The following is a 17,125-nucleotide window of genomic DNA, read 5'->3' as shown; positions in this document are numbered from 1 at the left end:
AGCAGGGCAGTCATTAATGAGAATGCACCGTTACCAAAGTCTACGCACATCCCTAACGGACACGACGCTTGATTAGACGTAACTGTCAGAACCAAAAAGACGCGGAAAAGTCACGTCGGTTTCAGAAAATCACGTCGGTCCTCCAACAAGTCGACTACGATCCCGAGTAAAATACTCGAACCCAAGTCTTATAGAGATCTTGGGCTCAAGTAGGGGCACTGTTCATACCCTGGCCCAATAATAAAGGCCCAGGTCTAAAAGAAAGGCCTAGTCCAGAGGATTGAGCCTTGCTAAGCACCGACCTTCGTGATAAGAAGTCGGTGTTGACTACGACCTGTCCTAAAGAAGTCGGGCACGAGATTAGCTGGCAGATAAACACTCATTCAAATGAGTAACCGCCCCTAAAATCTCTCTAACCGCTTCATCAAGCCATATCTTAACCTCCCTAAGATAATGGGACGGTTAACACCCTAAAGATATGGCACTACTCCAACGGTGGTTATTGGCTCACCACTATAAATACACTGACACCCCTCAGGTATCTCTAAGCCCAATACTCTCTAGACCTGCTAACACCCTTGCTAACTTAGGCATCGGAGTGTCTTTGCAGGTACCACCCCCCATTTATTAACGTACACAAGTCGGAAGGAGGCTCCAGCGAACGAACTTACTCGAAAGCCACCCTCTGCAGACAATTGGGCCAACCAACGTCATCCATTCTATTAATCTCCAGTTACCCACCGTAACAGTATCATTATCTTGTGTATAATTGATTTTAGTTTCGATTTTTTTTAAAAAAAATTATACAAATAAAAATATATTACTGTTTTAGTTAAAAAAAGAAAGTTTAATTTTTTTGAATACTGAAATGATTTGATAAAAAATTTTAGATTAAATTGATTATTTTGTGACTTTATTATCTGTGACTAAATAAGCATATAAGGGTTTTAGGTTCATTTAATTTCAGTATTTTTGTGACTTTCATATAATCGACATGATAATAAAAAAAATAGAAAAGATCTTGCAAGAATAAAAAAGATAAGGAAAAGAAAAAAAAAGAGAATGGGAGGAATTTTAATTTATATGAATATTATAATAAAAAGTATGGATAGATAAATAAAATTATAATTTATTAACATTTTTTAGATGTTTAACGTCGATAGAAACTAAATTAAAAAAAAAGTTACATGATATAAGAATCAATTTAAAAAATTATAAAAATTTAATTAAAAATTGAATGAAATTATGTAAATAATTAAACCAAAAAGTGAAGGAAGAAAAAAATTTAAATTCCTAAAAACAGTGAATTTCTTAAGAAAGTCACTCAGATAAAGATGTCAAAAACGTCTTTTTTTAAAGATATTTTTAAATAATTAAAATTTAACACATATAATCGCTTAAATTGTATTATTTTTATTAAAATTAGACAAGACAAATAAATTTTTAGCCAAAAAATTAATAAATTAATTTTGAACTAATCTAAATTAATATTTTTTTATAAAAAAAATTACAATATCCATATTATAAAAAATAATTAAAATACCTCTATTATATATATGTATGTATATTAATTTTAAAAAACTCTAAATTTTAACCTCATGAGACTGAGAAAAAATGAGCTAAAATTTAAAATTTTTAAAATTAATATATATAATAAAAATATTTTAATCATTTTCTATAATAAAAATATTACAATCATTTTCTATAAAAAATAATATTAATTTAGATCAATTCAAAATTTAATTTATTATTTTTTCGGTCAAATTAATTTATTTGACCTAATTTTAATAAAAATTAATACAATTTAATTAATTATATGTGTTAAATTTTAATTATTAAAAATATTTTTAAAAAAATATATTTTAACAATCTTTATTTAAGTCGCTATCATTTCTTAATTCTCTACTATTTATACGACTTCATAATCAAACTTAGATATGCACACAAATTATCAAGATTATCCATGCAGTTAAACACTTGCCATTTGTTGAGATAACTTAGTAGTTTGATTACAATGATGCTCAAATTCTTTTTAGCCTTTGTTTTGCTTCACATGCCCCTGTATTTTTTCTCCAGAGCTTCTGTTACAGTATTCCCTCCATGGCATCTTTATTTGACACGTGTCAGTCGTCAATTTGCTTAGCTTCATTTCTTGCCTTGTCATTGCCTTGAGGTCAACGACTCGGATTGAGTCAAAGGAGCAACATCATGCGAACCAACCAATTTTTAGCGAATTTTTATCACGTTGATTTGATCAATTACTCGCTCGGTTTAACACTTAACCAAACCAATCAACTAATTAACTAGAATAAATGAAACTTGTTTGGTACAAGCTAGGTGCTAACTCATCAGTTCATGTCAAAAATCATATGCATGTTTTGCTTGTCTCCAAAATTTTGATGACTTCCCTTATCAAGAATTCAAGATATGATCCCGATGTATGTGTCGGTTACTTGTGTTCATCACGTTGACGCGTTTTTCACTTTTTTCCTAATAATTTTGTTTTTCTCATATATAATACTTGGTTCTGGGTCTTCGTCAATTATTGGATTGGTGTTTACATTGATGAATATTGGTTTCTTTCTAGGAAAAAATGACCAGATGCATGATACAAGGCCCAAACGTATGAACAAAAATTTGAGAAAGTATATGGAGCAATACATGTTCCGTACAATATATACAATGAAATTAATTTTAAATTAAAATTAAAATATTGGACGTTTATTTAAAACAATTCAGTAGGATATCAGATATTTATTATTTCTGATATCTAAATAGTTATTCTAGATAATATGAATGTATTGTGTTTGATAAATTATTAGTATTTTATACTAAATATTCGAATTTATATGATATGGATGATTACTTCTTTTTATTGAACTAAAAAATCAATCTATTATACCCATTGTATACTTATTACATTGGCTCCCTAGCAAAATTCCAAAAATTTATTTAAATTTGATATAACGAGTTTACTAAGATATTATTCTCAAACCCAATAAATACTTATAAAAATAATTTATAAAATAAAATTGAGGCTAACTAAAGAACTAATTATTTATACGTTAATATCAGTTTTATTTATTTTTTTTTTGGTGACTTATCGAGTTTTTTTGGTTACTTTTTTTAATTTTTTTATAATAACATTCAAATGAATATCTAAAATTATATATAAAAAAATTTAAAATATTACTAAAAGATATCCAAAAGTATAATAAAAAAATATTTAATAAATAAATTATTTTTGTAATAAATTTAATTAAGTTTTTTTTGTTCTTATGCTTATTATGCTTTTCTCTTTTTTTTTCGACAAAAAATTTTAGTTATCAATCTTTAAGTTATTAGATTAATTTAGTTAAATTTAATTACTAAAATAACTTAGTAATGCAACATCATCTTACATGTCAAATATCCAAAATTAAAAGATCATAAACGTAACATACATAAAAAAAAAAATATTCAAATGAATATTTAAAATCTAAAAAGAAAAGAGAGACCCCGGATGTGACAGCAAAGAGCAAAAGACAAAAGCAGGGCTGCTAGCGAAGTAGCAGAAGTAGGAGAGTATAAAGAGAAAAAGAAAAACATTGTATCTTCACATAATTGTGGACTGATTTTAAAAACGTTTGCTGATGTATATTAATTCCCCAAATTTTAGTATCATGATACAATTTAATTTCTACCATTTCTATCAACTCTTTTTTTTTTTTTCTTTAATCTACACTACATCTATAGCCTAGTTCCATATTCCTTCATTTATCATTTCCCATCTTAAACTTCAATCAATAATTTCAGTCTTCTTTACTCCCACCCTTCCCATTTAACGTCCCCATCAAGAAATCTATTATTTTCTCAACTTGTGCTAAACCAATCTAAAATCCAAGTCACCAATCCAATAATCCCCACTATACTGTATTATCAATTATCCAACAATACCCAACACCCCCATAATATTGCTTATAACACTTTAATAATACTGATAAAAGGCCAAGTTGTAGTGTTGAGTAGTCGCCAATGCTGAAAATAGAACCCCTCATATCATCTCAATTTGAAGAAACCTCCTTTCTGAACATTATAAATTCCACCACCATTACCATCATAATCACAATCACATATTCACATCAACAATGTCTTCTTTTGTTTTTCCAGAGACCAATTCCACTGTCCTTCCAGACCCTTCCAATTTCTTCTCCCAAAACCTTCTCTCAAACCCACTCCCAACAAACTCTTTCTTCCAAAACTTTGTTCTCAAAAACGGTGACCAACCAGAATACTTCCACCCTTACCTCATCAACTCCTCAAACTCCTCACTCACTCTCTGCTACCCTTTCCACAACTCAAACTCTTCATTCATATCCCAAGTCTTCATCAACAACCTCACCATCACTTCCTCTAACAATAACAACAAACCCGAGGGCAAACACGTCATTTCCTCCTACAGTGACCTTGGTGTCACATTGGATATCCCTTCTTCCAACCTTCAATGCTTTCTTGTTAAAGGAGCCCCCTTTGTAACCGTTTCTGTTACACAACCAACCCCTCTTTCAATAACCACCATCCACGCCATTCTCTCTTTCTCCTCCAATGATTCTCTCACCAAGTTCACCTTTCAGTTCAACAATGGCCAAACATGGCTCTTATACTCTTCCTCACCGATTACCCTGACTCACACTCTCTCTGAGATCAGTTCTACTCCTTTCTCCGGCATAATTCGGATAGCTTTGTTGCCGGATTCCGACGCTAAACACGAGGCTATTCTTGACAAGTTCAGCACCTGCTATCCTGTCTCCGGGGAAGCCATAGTCGGAGAACAGTTTCGCGTTAGGTATAATTGGAACAAGAAAGGCTCCGGTGACTTGTTGATGTTAGCGCACCCTCTTCATCTTCGGCTTATAGATAAGAACAACAAGAATGATGTTAATGTAACCGTTCTTGATGATTTCAAGTACAATAGCATCGATGGGGAGCTTGTTGGTGTTGTTGGTGATTCATGGATTCTGCAAACCGATCCAGTTTTCGTAACATGGCATTCTTCAAACGGTGTAAGGCAAGATTCATACACCGAAATCGTTTCGGCACTTTCGAAAGACGTTGAATCTCTTAACTCATCTTCAACATTGTTACAAACCTCGTCTTACTTCTATGGCAAGTTAATTGCAAGAGCTGCAAGACTTGCATTGATAGCTGAAGAGGTTTATTCATTTGATGCGATTGCCAAGGTTAGAAACTTTCTTAAAGAAACCATTGAGCCTTGGCTTGAAGGAACTTTCAATGGGAATGGATTTCTTCATGATAAAAAATGGGGTGGAATCGTTACAAAGTTAGGATCTACAGATTCTGGTAAAGATTTTGGGTTTGGAATTTACAACGATCATCATTATCATTTGGGATACTTTATCTATGCAATTGCAACGCTTGTTAAGATTGATCCAGCATGGGGTAGTAAATACAAATATCAAGCTTATTCTCTTGTCTCGGATTTTATGAACTTGGATATGAAATCAAATCCAAATTACACTCGTTTGAGGTGTTTTGATCTGTACACATTACATTCTTGGGCCGGAGGACTAACCGAATTCGCCGACGGAAGAAACCAAGAGAGCACAAGTGAAGCAGTGAGTGCTTATTACTCTGCAGCGTTGTTGGGTATGGCGTACGGCGATGCAAGGCTTTATGCCGTTGGATCAACGCTAACGGCATTGGAGATTCTTGGAACACAAACATGGTGGCATGTGAAAGAAGGAAGTGGAATGTATGAGGGTGAGTTTACAAAGGAAAACAGGGTGATGGGAGTACTGTGGTCTAACAAGAGAGACAGTGGATTATGGTTTGCACCTGCTGAGTGGAAAGAATGCAGGGTTGGGATTCAGGTGCTGCCATTGTTGCCAATATCTGAAGCTTTGTTTTCAGATGTTGGGTATGTGAAGGAGCTTGTGGAGTGGAGTTTGGCTGCTTTGAAGAGGGATGGTGTTGGAGAAGGGTGGAAGGGGTTTGTTTATGGTCTTCAAGGGGTTTATGATAATGAAGGTGCATTGGAGAATATAAGAAACTTGAAAGGTTTTGATGATGGTAACTCTTTCACTAATCTTTTATGGTGGATTCATAGTAGAGGATGAAGGTGATCTTGAGAATTGGAAGAATAATGTGGTGAATCATTAGTCACACTCTGGGAAATAAAAATCGAATATTAAAATAAAGTTAAAACTCAAGTGCAATCGATTTCATATTAAATTAATACTTGAGAGTTGTTCACTTCGGGTGAAGTCAATTTCACTTGACTTTTTACCTTAGAATAATGTCATGTATTTGAGTTTTCAACTCATGTTAGATTACTACTTTTAATTAAAAAATTAGTTATGTTATTAATAAAATTTATTATTTTTAGTTAATATTTAGTTAATAAAAATATTTTTGTACTAAATATTAACTTTTAAAAATATAAAATAAAGTAAAAATATAAATAATAAAATTTTAGTTAATTTTATTTTAAGATTTGTAATTAAGGGTCTAAATTAAGAATTTATGACTTAAAATTTAAAAATTAATATAAATATACAAATTTATAAAAAAAATTGGCTAATATTAAATAACTTTCTGACATTATTCAATAAAATATTAATTAAAATATTAATTAATATTAATAAAAAAATATTAACATCTAAAGCTTATTATTATATAATTATTTATATTAACTTAAATCTAACTACTACAATTTTACCAGATAATTCATAACATATTATTGAGACAAAATAAAAGATAATTCATAAACATAGTATCATCAATTTTATAAACTAAAATATTTTTAAAATAACGATAAAAATTCAGCATATAACAAACCAATTAAATAAATATATTTAGGAATAATAAATACTACTTTTATTATTAAAAAAGAAAAATTAAATAGTATTATTTAAATATAAGACAATAAAAAATGTTAATTATCTATAATTCTAAAATAATAAAAAATTTAATTTTAATACACTATTTTTAAAATATATATATATATATATATATATATATATATATTCAATTACATAATTTTATATTAAAAAATAACTATTTTTCATATTCACATAAGTAGACTCTGCTTAAAATTTTTACATTGTTTAAATTCGTAATAAAATACTAACAAAATGTCGAGATCACTCTGATTTCGGTGACGGTAATTAGCAACACTCTCCGAGTTCTCGATCGAAATTGAGATCCCGGAGACTCATCTCATCTCTGAATCATACAGAACACAACAAACTCGTGACAGAGAAGGCCATGGCGGGGTTGCTAGCATGGGCAGCAGACGTGGTGGGCGGCGGAGGAGGATCAGGAGGAGAGGAGGAGTCGATCCCTTTGGTGCTGTCGGAACAGCAGAGCAAGTACGTTCAGGAGCTCGACCACAAAGCAACCTCCCTACGCCGTTCGATTCAAGATCTCCGGCAAAGACTGCCGCCTCAGGACATATCTCAGAGCCTCCCTCACCTCCACGCTCACTCCCTCGCCTCCAACGCCGCCCTTGCCCTCCAGTTGAACTCCCACTCTGCCACCCGCCAACAGGTTACTGCACTCTCAACTAATCAATCTCATTCGCCGATTGTTTTCACATTGTGAAGGGAACAAGTGCTTAATCACTTGAATTATTCGTGTATTGGTTCGTCTATTATCGCATTAGATCTTGGAGGGGCTTAGTTTGGTGATATCGTAGCTTTTGAAGACTAATTTGTCTGATTAACTGTAGCTAAGTAGAATTAGGTATAGTGAAATTGATTCGGTTATCAACTTATAATTGATTATGATATAAAGTGATGTATAATTCGTATGTCTCGAAATGTGATAGGTTTAATCGAAATTGACAAAAATCAATTCTAAATTTCTAAGCTTGCCAATGGATCTCCAACATGCTACTAGAGTTTACTCTGAGGTGACTTCAGAGAGTGGGATTAAAAATGGAGAAGAATTATCTATGTTGGTAATAGATATGAATCTTGTTTATAGTGGGGGTTACTTGATTTTTATATTGGATCTGTCTTTCTTCCACCTATTTTGTTGTTGAGCTTATTGTGATACAATAAATTTGGTGATGCAAATTGCTGTGTTCTGTTTATGGACTATGGTTACACACATTTGTGTGAGCGAAATTCATTAATTCTAGCTGCTACAACTGTCTGATAAGGAGATTGTAAATGTTTCCTTGGATTGTGCTATAAATCCAAATTGGAAAAGAAACTATTATTGTTAAATATAGGAGAATGAGTCCGAATTTTGTGGGGAAAATTGTAAGACTGGAGCTATTAGATCAAAAACATTTTTGAGAAACATATAATGATAATTTAATCCCAAAAGACTTTGTCTTGTTTGGTTTATATCCCCATTCTCAGTAGATCAATAAATAATATGATGTAATATGTTTTATACGGGAGAATGGAGAAGCATCACTGCCAGTTTTGTTGTTAGTTATATTTGACTTATATGTATTACCTATGGTGCTGACTTGTGAGTTTTTTATGCTATGAACAGGCCCAACTTAGAGAGGTGACACTAAAGGAAGAAAATGCTGCTTACGAGAAGGCTATATTAAATTGCGAAAATAAAATAAAGGAGAAAATTCAAGAGGCAGATTCACTGCGTATGAAATTAGAGGTCAGGACTATGATTTAGTTTATTGTTGAATGCATCTTTCACAAATATTGTATTGTTATCCAAATTGGTGGCATAGTTTGTTTTCCAAAGATGATAATGCCTTCCATCTTTAAGGAGTTATCTGTTGGATATGCGAACAATCTGTCCAGATCAAAGGATGACACTCAATACATCTTTATATTTTGTGAGACGCTCTTTGTTTTGTGGCATTTTCCTGTGTGCTCTGTTTTATTTCCCATCTTGACTTGTGTATGCAAGATTCCATGGTGTACTATCAACAGAGGTTCTATTTACATTACATATGTTTTCAGAATTGTACTCTTACACTTGATAACATTTATTCTTCCACTTTATATTGCAGGAGATGGATGAAATGGAGAAGACACTGAAAGCTGAACTGGAACATATGCAAGTGCAGGCTTCGGTTGATGCCAACAAATCACGGAGATCTGATGGATTGAAGGAAGAGATGAATCCTAAAGCAGACGATGCAGATGCATCAAAATCAGCTATACAAGAAAAATTGGAAAACAAGAAGAAAGAACTGGTTCATTGTATTTCTAATCACAAAAATCTTCTCATATTCTCATCACCTTACTATTTATTGGAATATCACTTCCAAATTAATAATCTTTCTTTTGATCCAGAGTTCAATGGAGGTTACTGTACAAGAGTTGGAGAAGAAATGGGCTGAAATGCAGGAAAATGCGCTTAAGCAACCTTCCCCAGGTATTATATTTTTATTATTATTTTAAATGTAACTGACTAATTTGTTGTTATTCCCCTTCCTTTGTTCTTTTGTGTTGCTTCCTTGCTTTTGCTGGTACATATTTTTGTACATGAGAAAATAGATCATAAGGCACTGTTGCAAATGAAACTTAAACACACAGAGTAGGACATGGTTCTACAAGGTACAAAGTACAAACTACTTGAGACGTTTAAATGTTTACATTGTTGATATTATAGGAAGTTCAATGTAAAACTACTAGCATATGTGATCTCTTGTAAGTTGGATTATCTTCAAGCCTCTTTGTGTGTTTGAATACAAATTTGGAAACTTAGTATAACCATTTTGGCTAAACTGTTTATTTCTGATTTCGCGTGAACAAACATAATGATTAATACTGTTTGCAGTAAAATAACTAATGCGGATTTCAAAAAGCTGATTGTGGCCGGGCTTTTAACAAGATTGTTTGTTGCTCCAGTTTGCAAGGGGAGTAGGTTCCCTTTTTGGTTGATAATTGATAGTAGTTTCATTTTATTTATTTCCATTATTGTCTTAAATTGTAGCTTTTGGAGTGTTCCTGATGCTCCTGTATAACTCTTCTTTGTGAATGAATTATTCTTTTAGAAAAAAGTTTGACAAAAAAAAATAATAAAGCATGTATTTCTGGCTAGAATTTAATCCTCTTATATTCCTGAATATTGGATACTATTCTTATGCATGTGGAAATCCATGCTGTTTAATTAGGGTGTAAATGTAATTATTGTTTTATTATGTTATTCTATCAGTAATTTTGTACTCTTTTGATGTTGCTTGTGTACCATTTTGTGATTTAAGGCATTCTTGTTCTGCAGCTCAAAGAGAGAAGGCTTTGGATAAGCAGCTTCATGGTCTAATAGAGCAACTTGCTGTTAAACAGGTCCTTTATACTTCCTAATCTTTGCTCAACATGCAGCAGCATATTTTAACTGTTTAATTGTGTTTGGCAAAAGATTTTAACTATTTTACCATTTATTAACTGTTTGATTGATTATTTGCATGTGTCAAGTCTTTTGATAGAAAACGATTTTTTTTTTTTTTTTAGAATATGAGTATACACAACAGAGGATGATCTGTCCTCTCATAGATACAAAAGGTGTGGATATGGCATAAAAAGCTTAGTTGTTTACCAACGCATGCCAATCCCTTTGAATGTCATTTAAAGAAGCCCCCGTTAAACAGACTATGTGTTGAGCACCAAAGGGAAGCCGAAAAGATAATCCTATCCCGAATGAAATCAATAGTATGAAATGAACCATCGAAAATCCTTGAATTCCTTTCCAGCCAAATGCACGAGAGCTCTGCAAAATCTGTGGACAGCCATAGAATCTTTGCTCTTTTACATGAGCCACAACCTCCGAAATTAGTAAGCAGAAACTGGTGTAAGTTCATAGGGCAAGCCCATGATTCTTCAAAGATACCAGAAGGCATATTCGACAGAGATCTTGCCATTGGGAAATGTAAAAAGAGATGGACCACTAATTCTGAATTCAACTCACTTTATGCTCATGTTAGGTGACACAGCACTGAATGGTTTGTACTTCTAGAGCATGTCATTAGTGTTAATCTGATTAAAAACTGCAGTACAAAACAAAAGCTTTAACATGGAGGCAGCTTTAGATTTCCAAATAAGTTTGTGCAAGGAAATTTCTATAAAGACTTGTCATTTGAACAAATTAATGGTGGACATACTGAACACCTAGATAGACAGCTGTGAAAAAGAGAAAATAAATACAAAGAACAAAAGAAAAAGATAATAGAAAAACATGGGAGAAATGAGAGATATAGATATTTGGTGTCTACCAAATTCTATGTTAAACTTTCATTTTGGATTTTGTTCTTCGGAGAAGAGGTCAAGAATATTTGGATATTTGCATGTGAATTCTTCATATGTAGTTACCTTTTGAAGGTAAGTCTAATAAACTTTCTTCCTCTATTTCCCTCAGGCACAAGCTGAGGGCCTGCTTGGTGAAATTCATCTGAAAGAGATGGAGCTGGAAAGATTAAATGGACTATGGCGACAAACTGAGAGCAGCAATTCAGAGGCTAATGCTGCCAGGAATCGTTTTAGTAAAAGCTACTCCGAGAAGGGACATAGTTTGTCGGATTACGATGGTAGCCAGAGGCTTCCTTACCATTCTGCTGGAAGAACTGAAAGCCTGCAAAGGCTTATGCTACTCAGGTCGGCATTTGTGCTTTATATTTTTATTTTACACATTGTTGTATTTATCCGGATATCGTTTTGACAAGAGTTATTATTACTTTTACACAGCACGATTGTACCCTTCTTTGTACTCATCAAATATGTTGTCTATAAAAAAGAAATGTTGTGCAGAATTTAACTTATATTCATTCTTTGAAGTTTTGATCAGATTATGTTATGGTTGTAACTGAAAGATGAGACATGAGAGTATAGGAAAATAGAGCTCATTACAAGGATACTCACTTTCTAGGATTCAAATTCTGCAATATGATATGGTATAGCTGTGGTAATTGAGTTAGTTTGGTTTCACTGTTTCAAAAACGTGGCATCTGAAAAAGAAACACCAAGTGATTGTCATTTTTATTGAAATGGCTAATGTAATCAAGATTTCATAATATTCAGAGATTAATTTAGATATAATATCAGCATAGTCTTATGACTTTGTAAAATACTTAATCTCTTGATATTCATGAATTTGTGAGATCGAAGATAGATGCTTCAAATTTTCTACACCAAGTTATTAAATGCATCAATTATCCTGTTCTCTTTCAAATAAAATAACAGGGGTTGTTGATCTTTGCTGAACTGTGTTAAATCATTTTTTATGTTTCTCTAGGCTCCATTATTTGTTCCGTCAAATAATATTCTTTAGGTTCCTTCAAAGTCCAAATTTGCTCATATTCTTCCTTACATGCAACTTACGAACACTAGTTATTGGTAGTGAGTGCATTGGCACGTATAATATCGAAATTTACATATTCATGAATTCATTAGTTTAATCCTAAGCCTATTATTATATTTTTTTTATACGCAACCTGTCAATCATTTTGGGGAAGATGATCAATTTTTTTTTAATATAATAAAATTCAAATCAATAAACCATCCACATGTCAAATTTTGATTTGAAGGGAGAGGACAGGGTTTGTGGGACAGATGATCTGCGTTTGGTCTCTTTCCTATTGCTGGAGCTAGGGTGTTCAAAAAACGTACCAGAGTACCAGACTGACTTAAAAAGTTAAAAATTTAAAACCAATCAATCAAGTAGAAAATCATAGGAAATAACCCATAACCGGGAAAAAAAAAAAAGAGAGAAATTTCTGTCTTTTGTCGGCTACCGAAAAAAATTAATGAAATCTGTCTTTTGTCGGTTCGGTTGTTGGTTGACTTGGTTCTGAGTAGTGATCATGGTGCTTTAGGGGGGTCCTTTTAGCTTTCTGATGCTTTTCATTTATAACCAAAGTGATAGTCTCGTGTTCAAGTATCCTGCTTTACATAAAATTTGGAAGAGAGTTATATCCAAGGAGTGTAATGTAGACTATCTTACGTGATGTATATATCATCAATTAATTCTATATTTCTATTGAAAAAGAATTCTCAATAAGAAAAAAGTTCCCATAGAATGTATAAATGCTACTGAATGAATAAAAGGTAGTTGAATGCACAAGAATCTCGTGTTAATACAGGATTTGGAGAAGAACCGCATTCAAAGGATGTAATATAGACAGTTTAACCTGATAATTACGAGTCTTGAACCTGTAACTTTGAGGTTACACAGAAACAATTCAACCGTTGCTCTAAGACTTCCCTTCAAATGCTACTAATGAATAATCAAGCTATTTTTCTTTAGCACATATCATATTCAACCGTTCCTTTTAGCCATGTTTTCACCTCATGTTATCATAACACTTTGTTTTGGTGGAATGAGCTCATGAATTATTAGGATGATAACACCCCAAACTTTGGATTCCTAAAGCATACTGAATGACAGCTTTAATGAAGAGAGGACATTATTGTTCAGTCATATCAACTAAAAAAGAGTGGAATTATGAGCTGGAAAATTTGAAGCTAATCCAATCAAAGATCCAAACAACAACAACAACAATAATACTACACAATAATTTCACAATGTTTTTACCATTCTATCATTGTACCCTACACCTGATCACAGGGACAATAATAAGTTAATAACTGTGCAGCCTAGACATAGGTGGTGGCCCGGTGAAAGTAATGGCGTGGCAGTAGTGGTAGCACCTCAGAAAATGGTGGTTTTGGGGTTCCAAAAGGAGAAGGTTGAAACTTGTAAAGATGGAGCCATGAAGGTGTGATAGAAAATTCTGTTTCAATGACAAAATCTAAACTCTACCTTATAATAAGTTAATCTTGTTACTCTGAAATTCATTATTGTTTTCTGCATAGGGTAAAGTATACGTTTTGCGACTTTTGTCAAAATTATCTCTGGACGTTAACTTCATGTAAAATGTTAGGAACAAAATTATAAACTTTTAGGGATAGCTTTGATACAAATAAAAAACATTAAGAATAAAATTGAATAAATGGAAAGCGTTAGATGCAAAATTAATTAAATTTAAATATTAAGAGTATTTTTGAAAAATATCACAAATGTTAGAAACAAAAAATATACTTTACCTATCTAGCACTTTAAATTTAGACCTTTGGAACAATATTTGAAGGTCAAAGAAAATGGATCAGCTCACTCATCCGCTTAAGTAAGTGTCGGGGGTTCGAATCCCGTCTTGTGCATGCAACAACCTATTAGCCAACGGCAGACCCTTAAATGGAACTCAGATCCGAGACTCTTAAATAGAACTCAGATCTGCGACAGATTAGTCCTTGACCGTAGGTAATCAAAAAAAGAAAATGGCTCAGCAAATGGTTCATAACATCAAGTAGATCAACTTATTCTCCACCCAAAGTAAAAGTCTAATTTTCACAAATTGCTTTTCATATACATTCTATATTTAAAGTATAAAGAGTACATAAATACATTCTATGATCCCTCTTCACTTTCCTTTCCAAAACCTTGTGTAAATACAAGTAAAAAACAGTACATGGTAAACCAGATGTTCTAAAAAATTCTCTGTATAATTGAGTCAGAGGAATCTTGATTTTCCATGTTCATCATATACTGTAATAACTCATTCCATGTGTCAACAGGACCAGGCAAGCACCAATGAACGCAGTCGTTTAGCGTCGTGTTCTTATCCTTTGAATGTCCATAGTTGTTTGGATGGCCATCAGGCCTTAGCAGCATGATCTCAGTTGTATCAAGCATCATAAACTTCAAGCCTTTCTTTCTTGCTTCCTTTTGTGCTGCTTTGAATTCATCCACTTGAGTCAGATATGTCTCAAGCATGAAACCATCTAGCTTGATCTCTTCCTTGGTGAATGGCTTTGTCCTTTTACAGTTTCCTCCTTTGTTCCAATCCCCATTCTCAAAGTGTGATGGAGAGAATGTCCTCAAAAATGTCATTCCATTGTACCTATTGAGCCAAAAAAATTAGAGACATTCAAATTGACTTATATTGTATATTTTTAACATTGTCATAGATATAACCATTTATATGTCTCCTCTTATCAACTTAAATTTTTAGGAAAAATGGTTTTATGATATGATATCACAGCTTCTATATGACTTAAAGATTTAGAAAAAACCTACGCAAAAATTTATACAAATCTAAAAGAGATTCTTGCATAAAAGAGCGTGTTAGAGATATAACCATTCATATGTCTTCTCCTATCAGTTTAAGTTTTTAAAAGAAGTGGTTTCATAATATAATATCACAGCTTCTATTATCTAAAGGTTTAGAATTTGATCCTTATTGACTCAAAAAGAAAAAATTTTCAGTATAAAACTAAGCAAAAACAGAATGAAAACCTATGCAAAAATTTACCCAAACGCAAAAGAAGTTCTTGTATGAAGGAGCATGTTAGAGATGTAACTATTCATATGCCTCTTTCTATCCGCTTAATCTTTTGGGAGGAGTGATATCATGATAAACATTCAAATAGTACCTTTTAAGGTTTGTGATTGCTTTGAACGCAGTTCGAAATGCCTTCCTGTAACCGTAGTAGTATGTAAGATCTGTTAAATTCTCCTTATCGCATTGGTTGCATCCAACTAGTTTATTGTTTTCCAAGAACAGAAGAGGCCTAAAGAACCAATGCCCTGCTGAGAAAATGACAATGTCAAAATCTGCAACCTGATTAGTCCAAGCTTCATCTGCCTCATCCAGGTAGAGTCTCATTATGTTGTTGTAAGTGTGTTGATCAGGATCATCATCCCTGGCTTTCACAAAGTATGGAGACCATAGATTTGCCAATGTGAAATTGTAATCTTCGAAATAGTACCTCTTGAAATACATTGGATTTGATGAATATCTCTCAGAAAGGTCCTCAGCTTCAGATACCTGAAAGAGAGATCAAAATCACATGATTACATAAGCATGTTTTGTAACTTGATCATGCAAAATTAGTTCATTAAGTGTTCATCAAGTAACAAAATTACCGACGAAAGATTTTGTCACTCAAGGACATAGTGTTTCGTCGATAATTCTGTTACTTAACTCAAAGAATTATGTAACTTCCAATATCCTAAAAAGAAAAGAAAAAAACAGAATTTTTTTACTTACATGATTTAGGAGGCACAAAAGAGACCACATTTGGTTTTTCCCTACAGAATCACCAACAAAGACCATCTTCTTTCCCTTGACAAGTTTCAAGAACTGATCTGCATCAAAGAGAGGAAGCTCACATTGATCTGGTTTCCACCTCCAATGCATGAAATCTGTGTCAGGCCTCCCAAACTTGATGCAGTTCTGCTGATCCAGTATCCATGGACAAGTTTCATGGTTGTAATATGGCCCTTCAGGGTAAGGAACCCATGTTCCAGAAAATATGTCACACCCATCTTCTGATTCTGATTCTGTTGTGCTATTCACACTGCTTCTGCTTCTCACAGCAGATATCACAGGTGGTGATTCATGGGAGTTTGTCATGAGAGAGAGAGGGAGAATGATGAGTAACAGAGTGAATGGTATGAGGAGAACACTTTTGGAAGTTTTTCTTGTTGTCCCATTGAGGATTTCATTGATCCTAGACTTCATGGCTGTGTGAGATGAATTCTGAACCAAGAGCTTTAATGGACAACATATATAAAATGTATAAAGTACTTTTTGTTCCAATGTTCTGGTTAGATCAAGCTTTCATGCTTTAATTGAGTTTATAGCTGAACTTTATCATAACTCTAGCAAATTATGGATACTCCAATACCATCATGTATTCATGATATGTCTTGTCTTGTTAAAATGTCATTGTATTCTCATGTGACATGTATATAGGGTATAAAAGCAATTTATTTAAAAAAAAAAAGTCTTGTTATAGAAAACAGAGTAAACACTTAAATTGATCCTTACTAAATTTTAGATGGGACACCTTAGTTTTTCCATTGCTTTCAATAAAATATTTAATATACATATAAGATAAATGAGTCTTTAAAAATTTTATTATAAGATAATTACGTAGTATTTGAAAGTAGAAATTGGAATAGAAAGTAGAGGATTGAAATTTAATATTGTATTTGTTAGTTAGAGATTAAAATTAAATTTAATCTCAAAATGCAAAATTTCAATCCCTCTAGTACTTTCAGGAAGTAGAAATATAGGAAGACTGAAATTTCTAAAGATGTAGACTAAAACTTTAATAACATTTATTTTTAAAATCACTCTTAT

General features: G+C 32.7%; 3 protein-coding genes across 3 annotated transcripts; 2 read left to right on the top strand and 1 right to left on the bottom strand.

Moving 5' to 3' along the window:
- The first annotated feature begins 4,127 nt into the window (after positions 1 to 4,127).
- On the top strand, positions 4,128 to 6,371 carry LOC112716672 (glucan endo-1,3-beta-D-glucosidase). Its single transcript, XM_025768633.3, has one exon. The coding sequence runs from the start codon at positions 4,128 to 4,130 to the stop codon at positions 6,114 to 6,116; it is 1,989 nt and encodes a 662-aa protein (XP_025624418.1). The 3' UTR covers positions 6,117 to 6,371.
- Positions 6,372 to 6,889: 518 nt separating this feature from the next.
- On the top strand, positions 6,890 to 11,740 carry LOC112716671 (uncharacterized). Its single transcript, XM_025768632.3, has 6 exons — positions 6,890 to 7,548; positions 8,509 to 8,631; positions 8,993 to 9,178; positions 9,279 to 9,360; positions 10,210 to 10,274; positions 11,341 to 11,740. Exons 1-6 carry the CDS (start codon positions 7,267 to 7,269, stop codon positions 11,638 to 11,640), a joined length of 1,038 nt encoding a protein of 345 aa, XP_025624417.1. The 5' UTR covers positions 6,890 to 7,266; the 3' UTR covers positions 11,641 to 11,740.
- Positions 11,741 to 14,322: 2,582 nt separating this feature from the next.
- Positions 14,323 to 16,782, bottom strand: LOC112716670 (protein trichome birefringence-like 19). Its single transcript, XM_025768631.3, has 3 exons — positions 16,028 to 16,782; positions 15,411 to 15,805; positions 14,323 to 14,878 (listed from the first exon to the last, which is right to left on the bottom strand). Exons 1-3 carry the CDS (start codon positions 16,499 to 16,501, stop codon positions 14,464 to 14,466), a joined length of 1,284 nt encoding a protein of 427 aa, XP_025624416.1. The 5' UTR covers positions 16,502 to 16,782; the 3' UTR covers positions 14,323 to 14,463.
- Positions 16,783 to 17,125: the final 343 nt, after the last annotated feature.

Source organism: Arachis hypogaea, chromosome 10, assembly GCF_003086295.3.
Source record: "Arachis hypogaea cultivar Tifrunner chromosome 10, arahy.Tifrunner.gnm2.J5K5, whole genome shotgun sequence".
In the NCBI taxonomy this organism is placed as follows: domain Eukaryota; kingdom Viridiplantae; phylum Streptophyta; class Magnoliopsida; order Fabales; family Fabaceae; genus Arachis; species Arachis hypogaea.
Note: the sequence above shows the minus strand (reverse complement) of the source record. Positions and strands in the feature narration are given on the sequence as shown.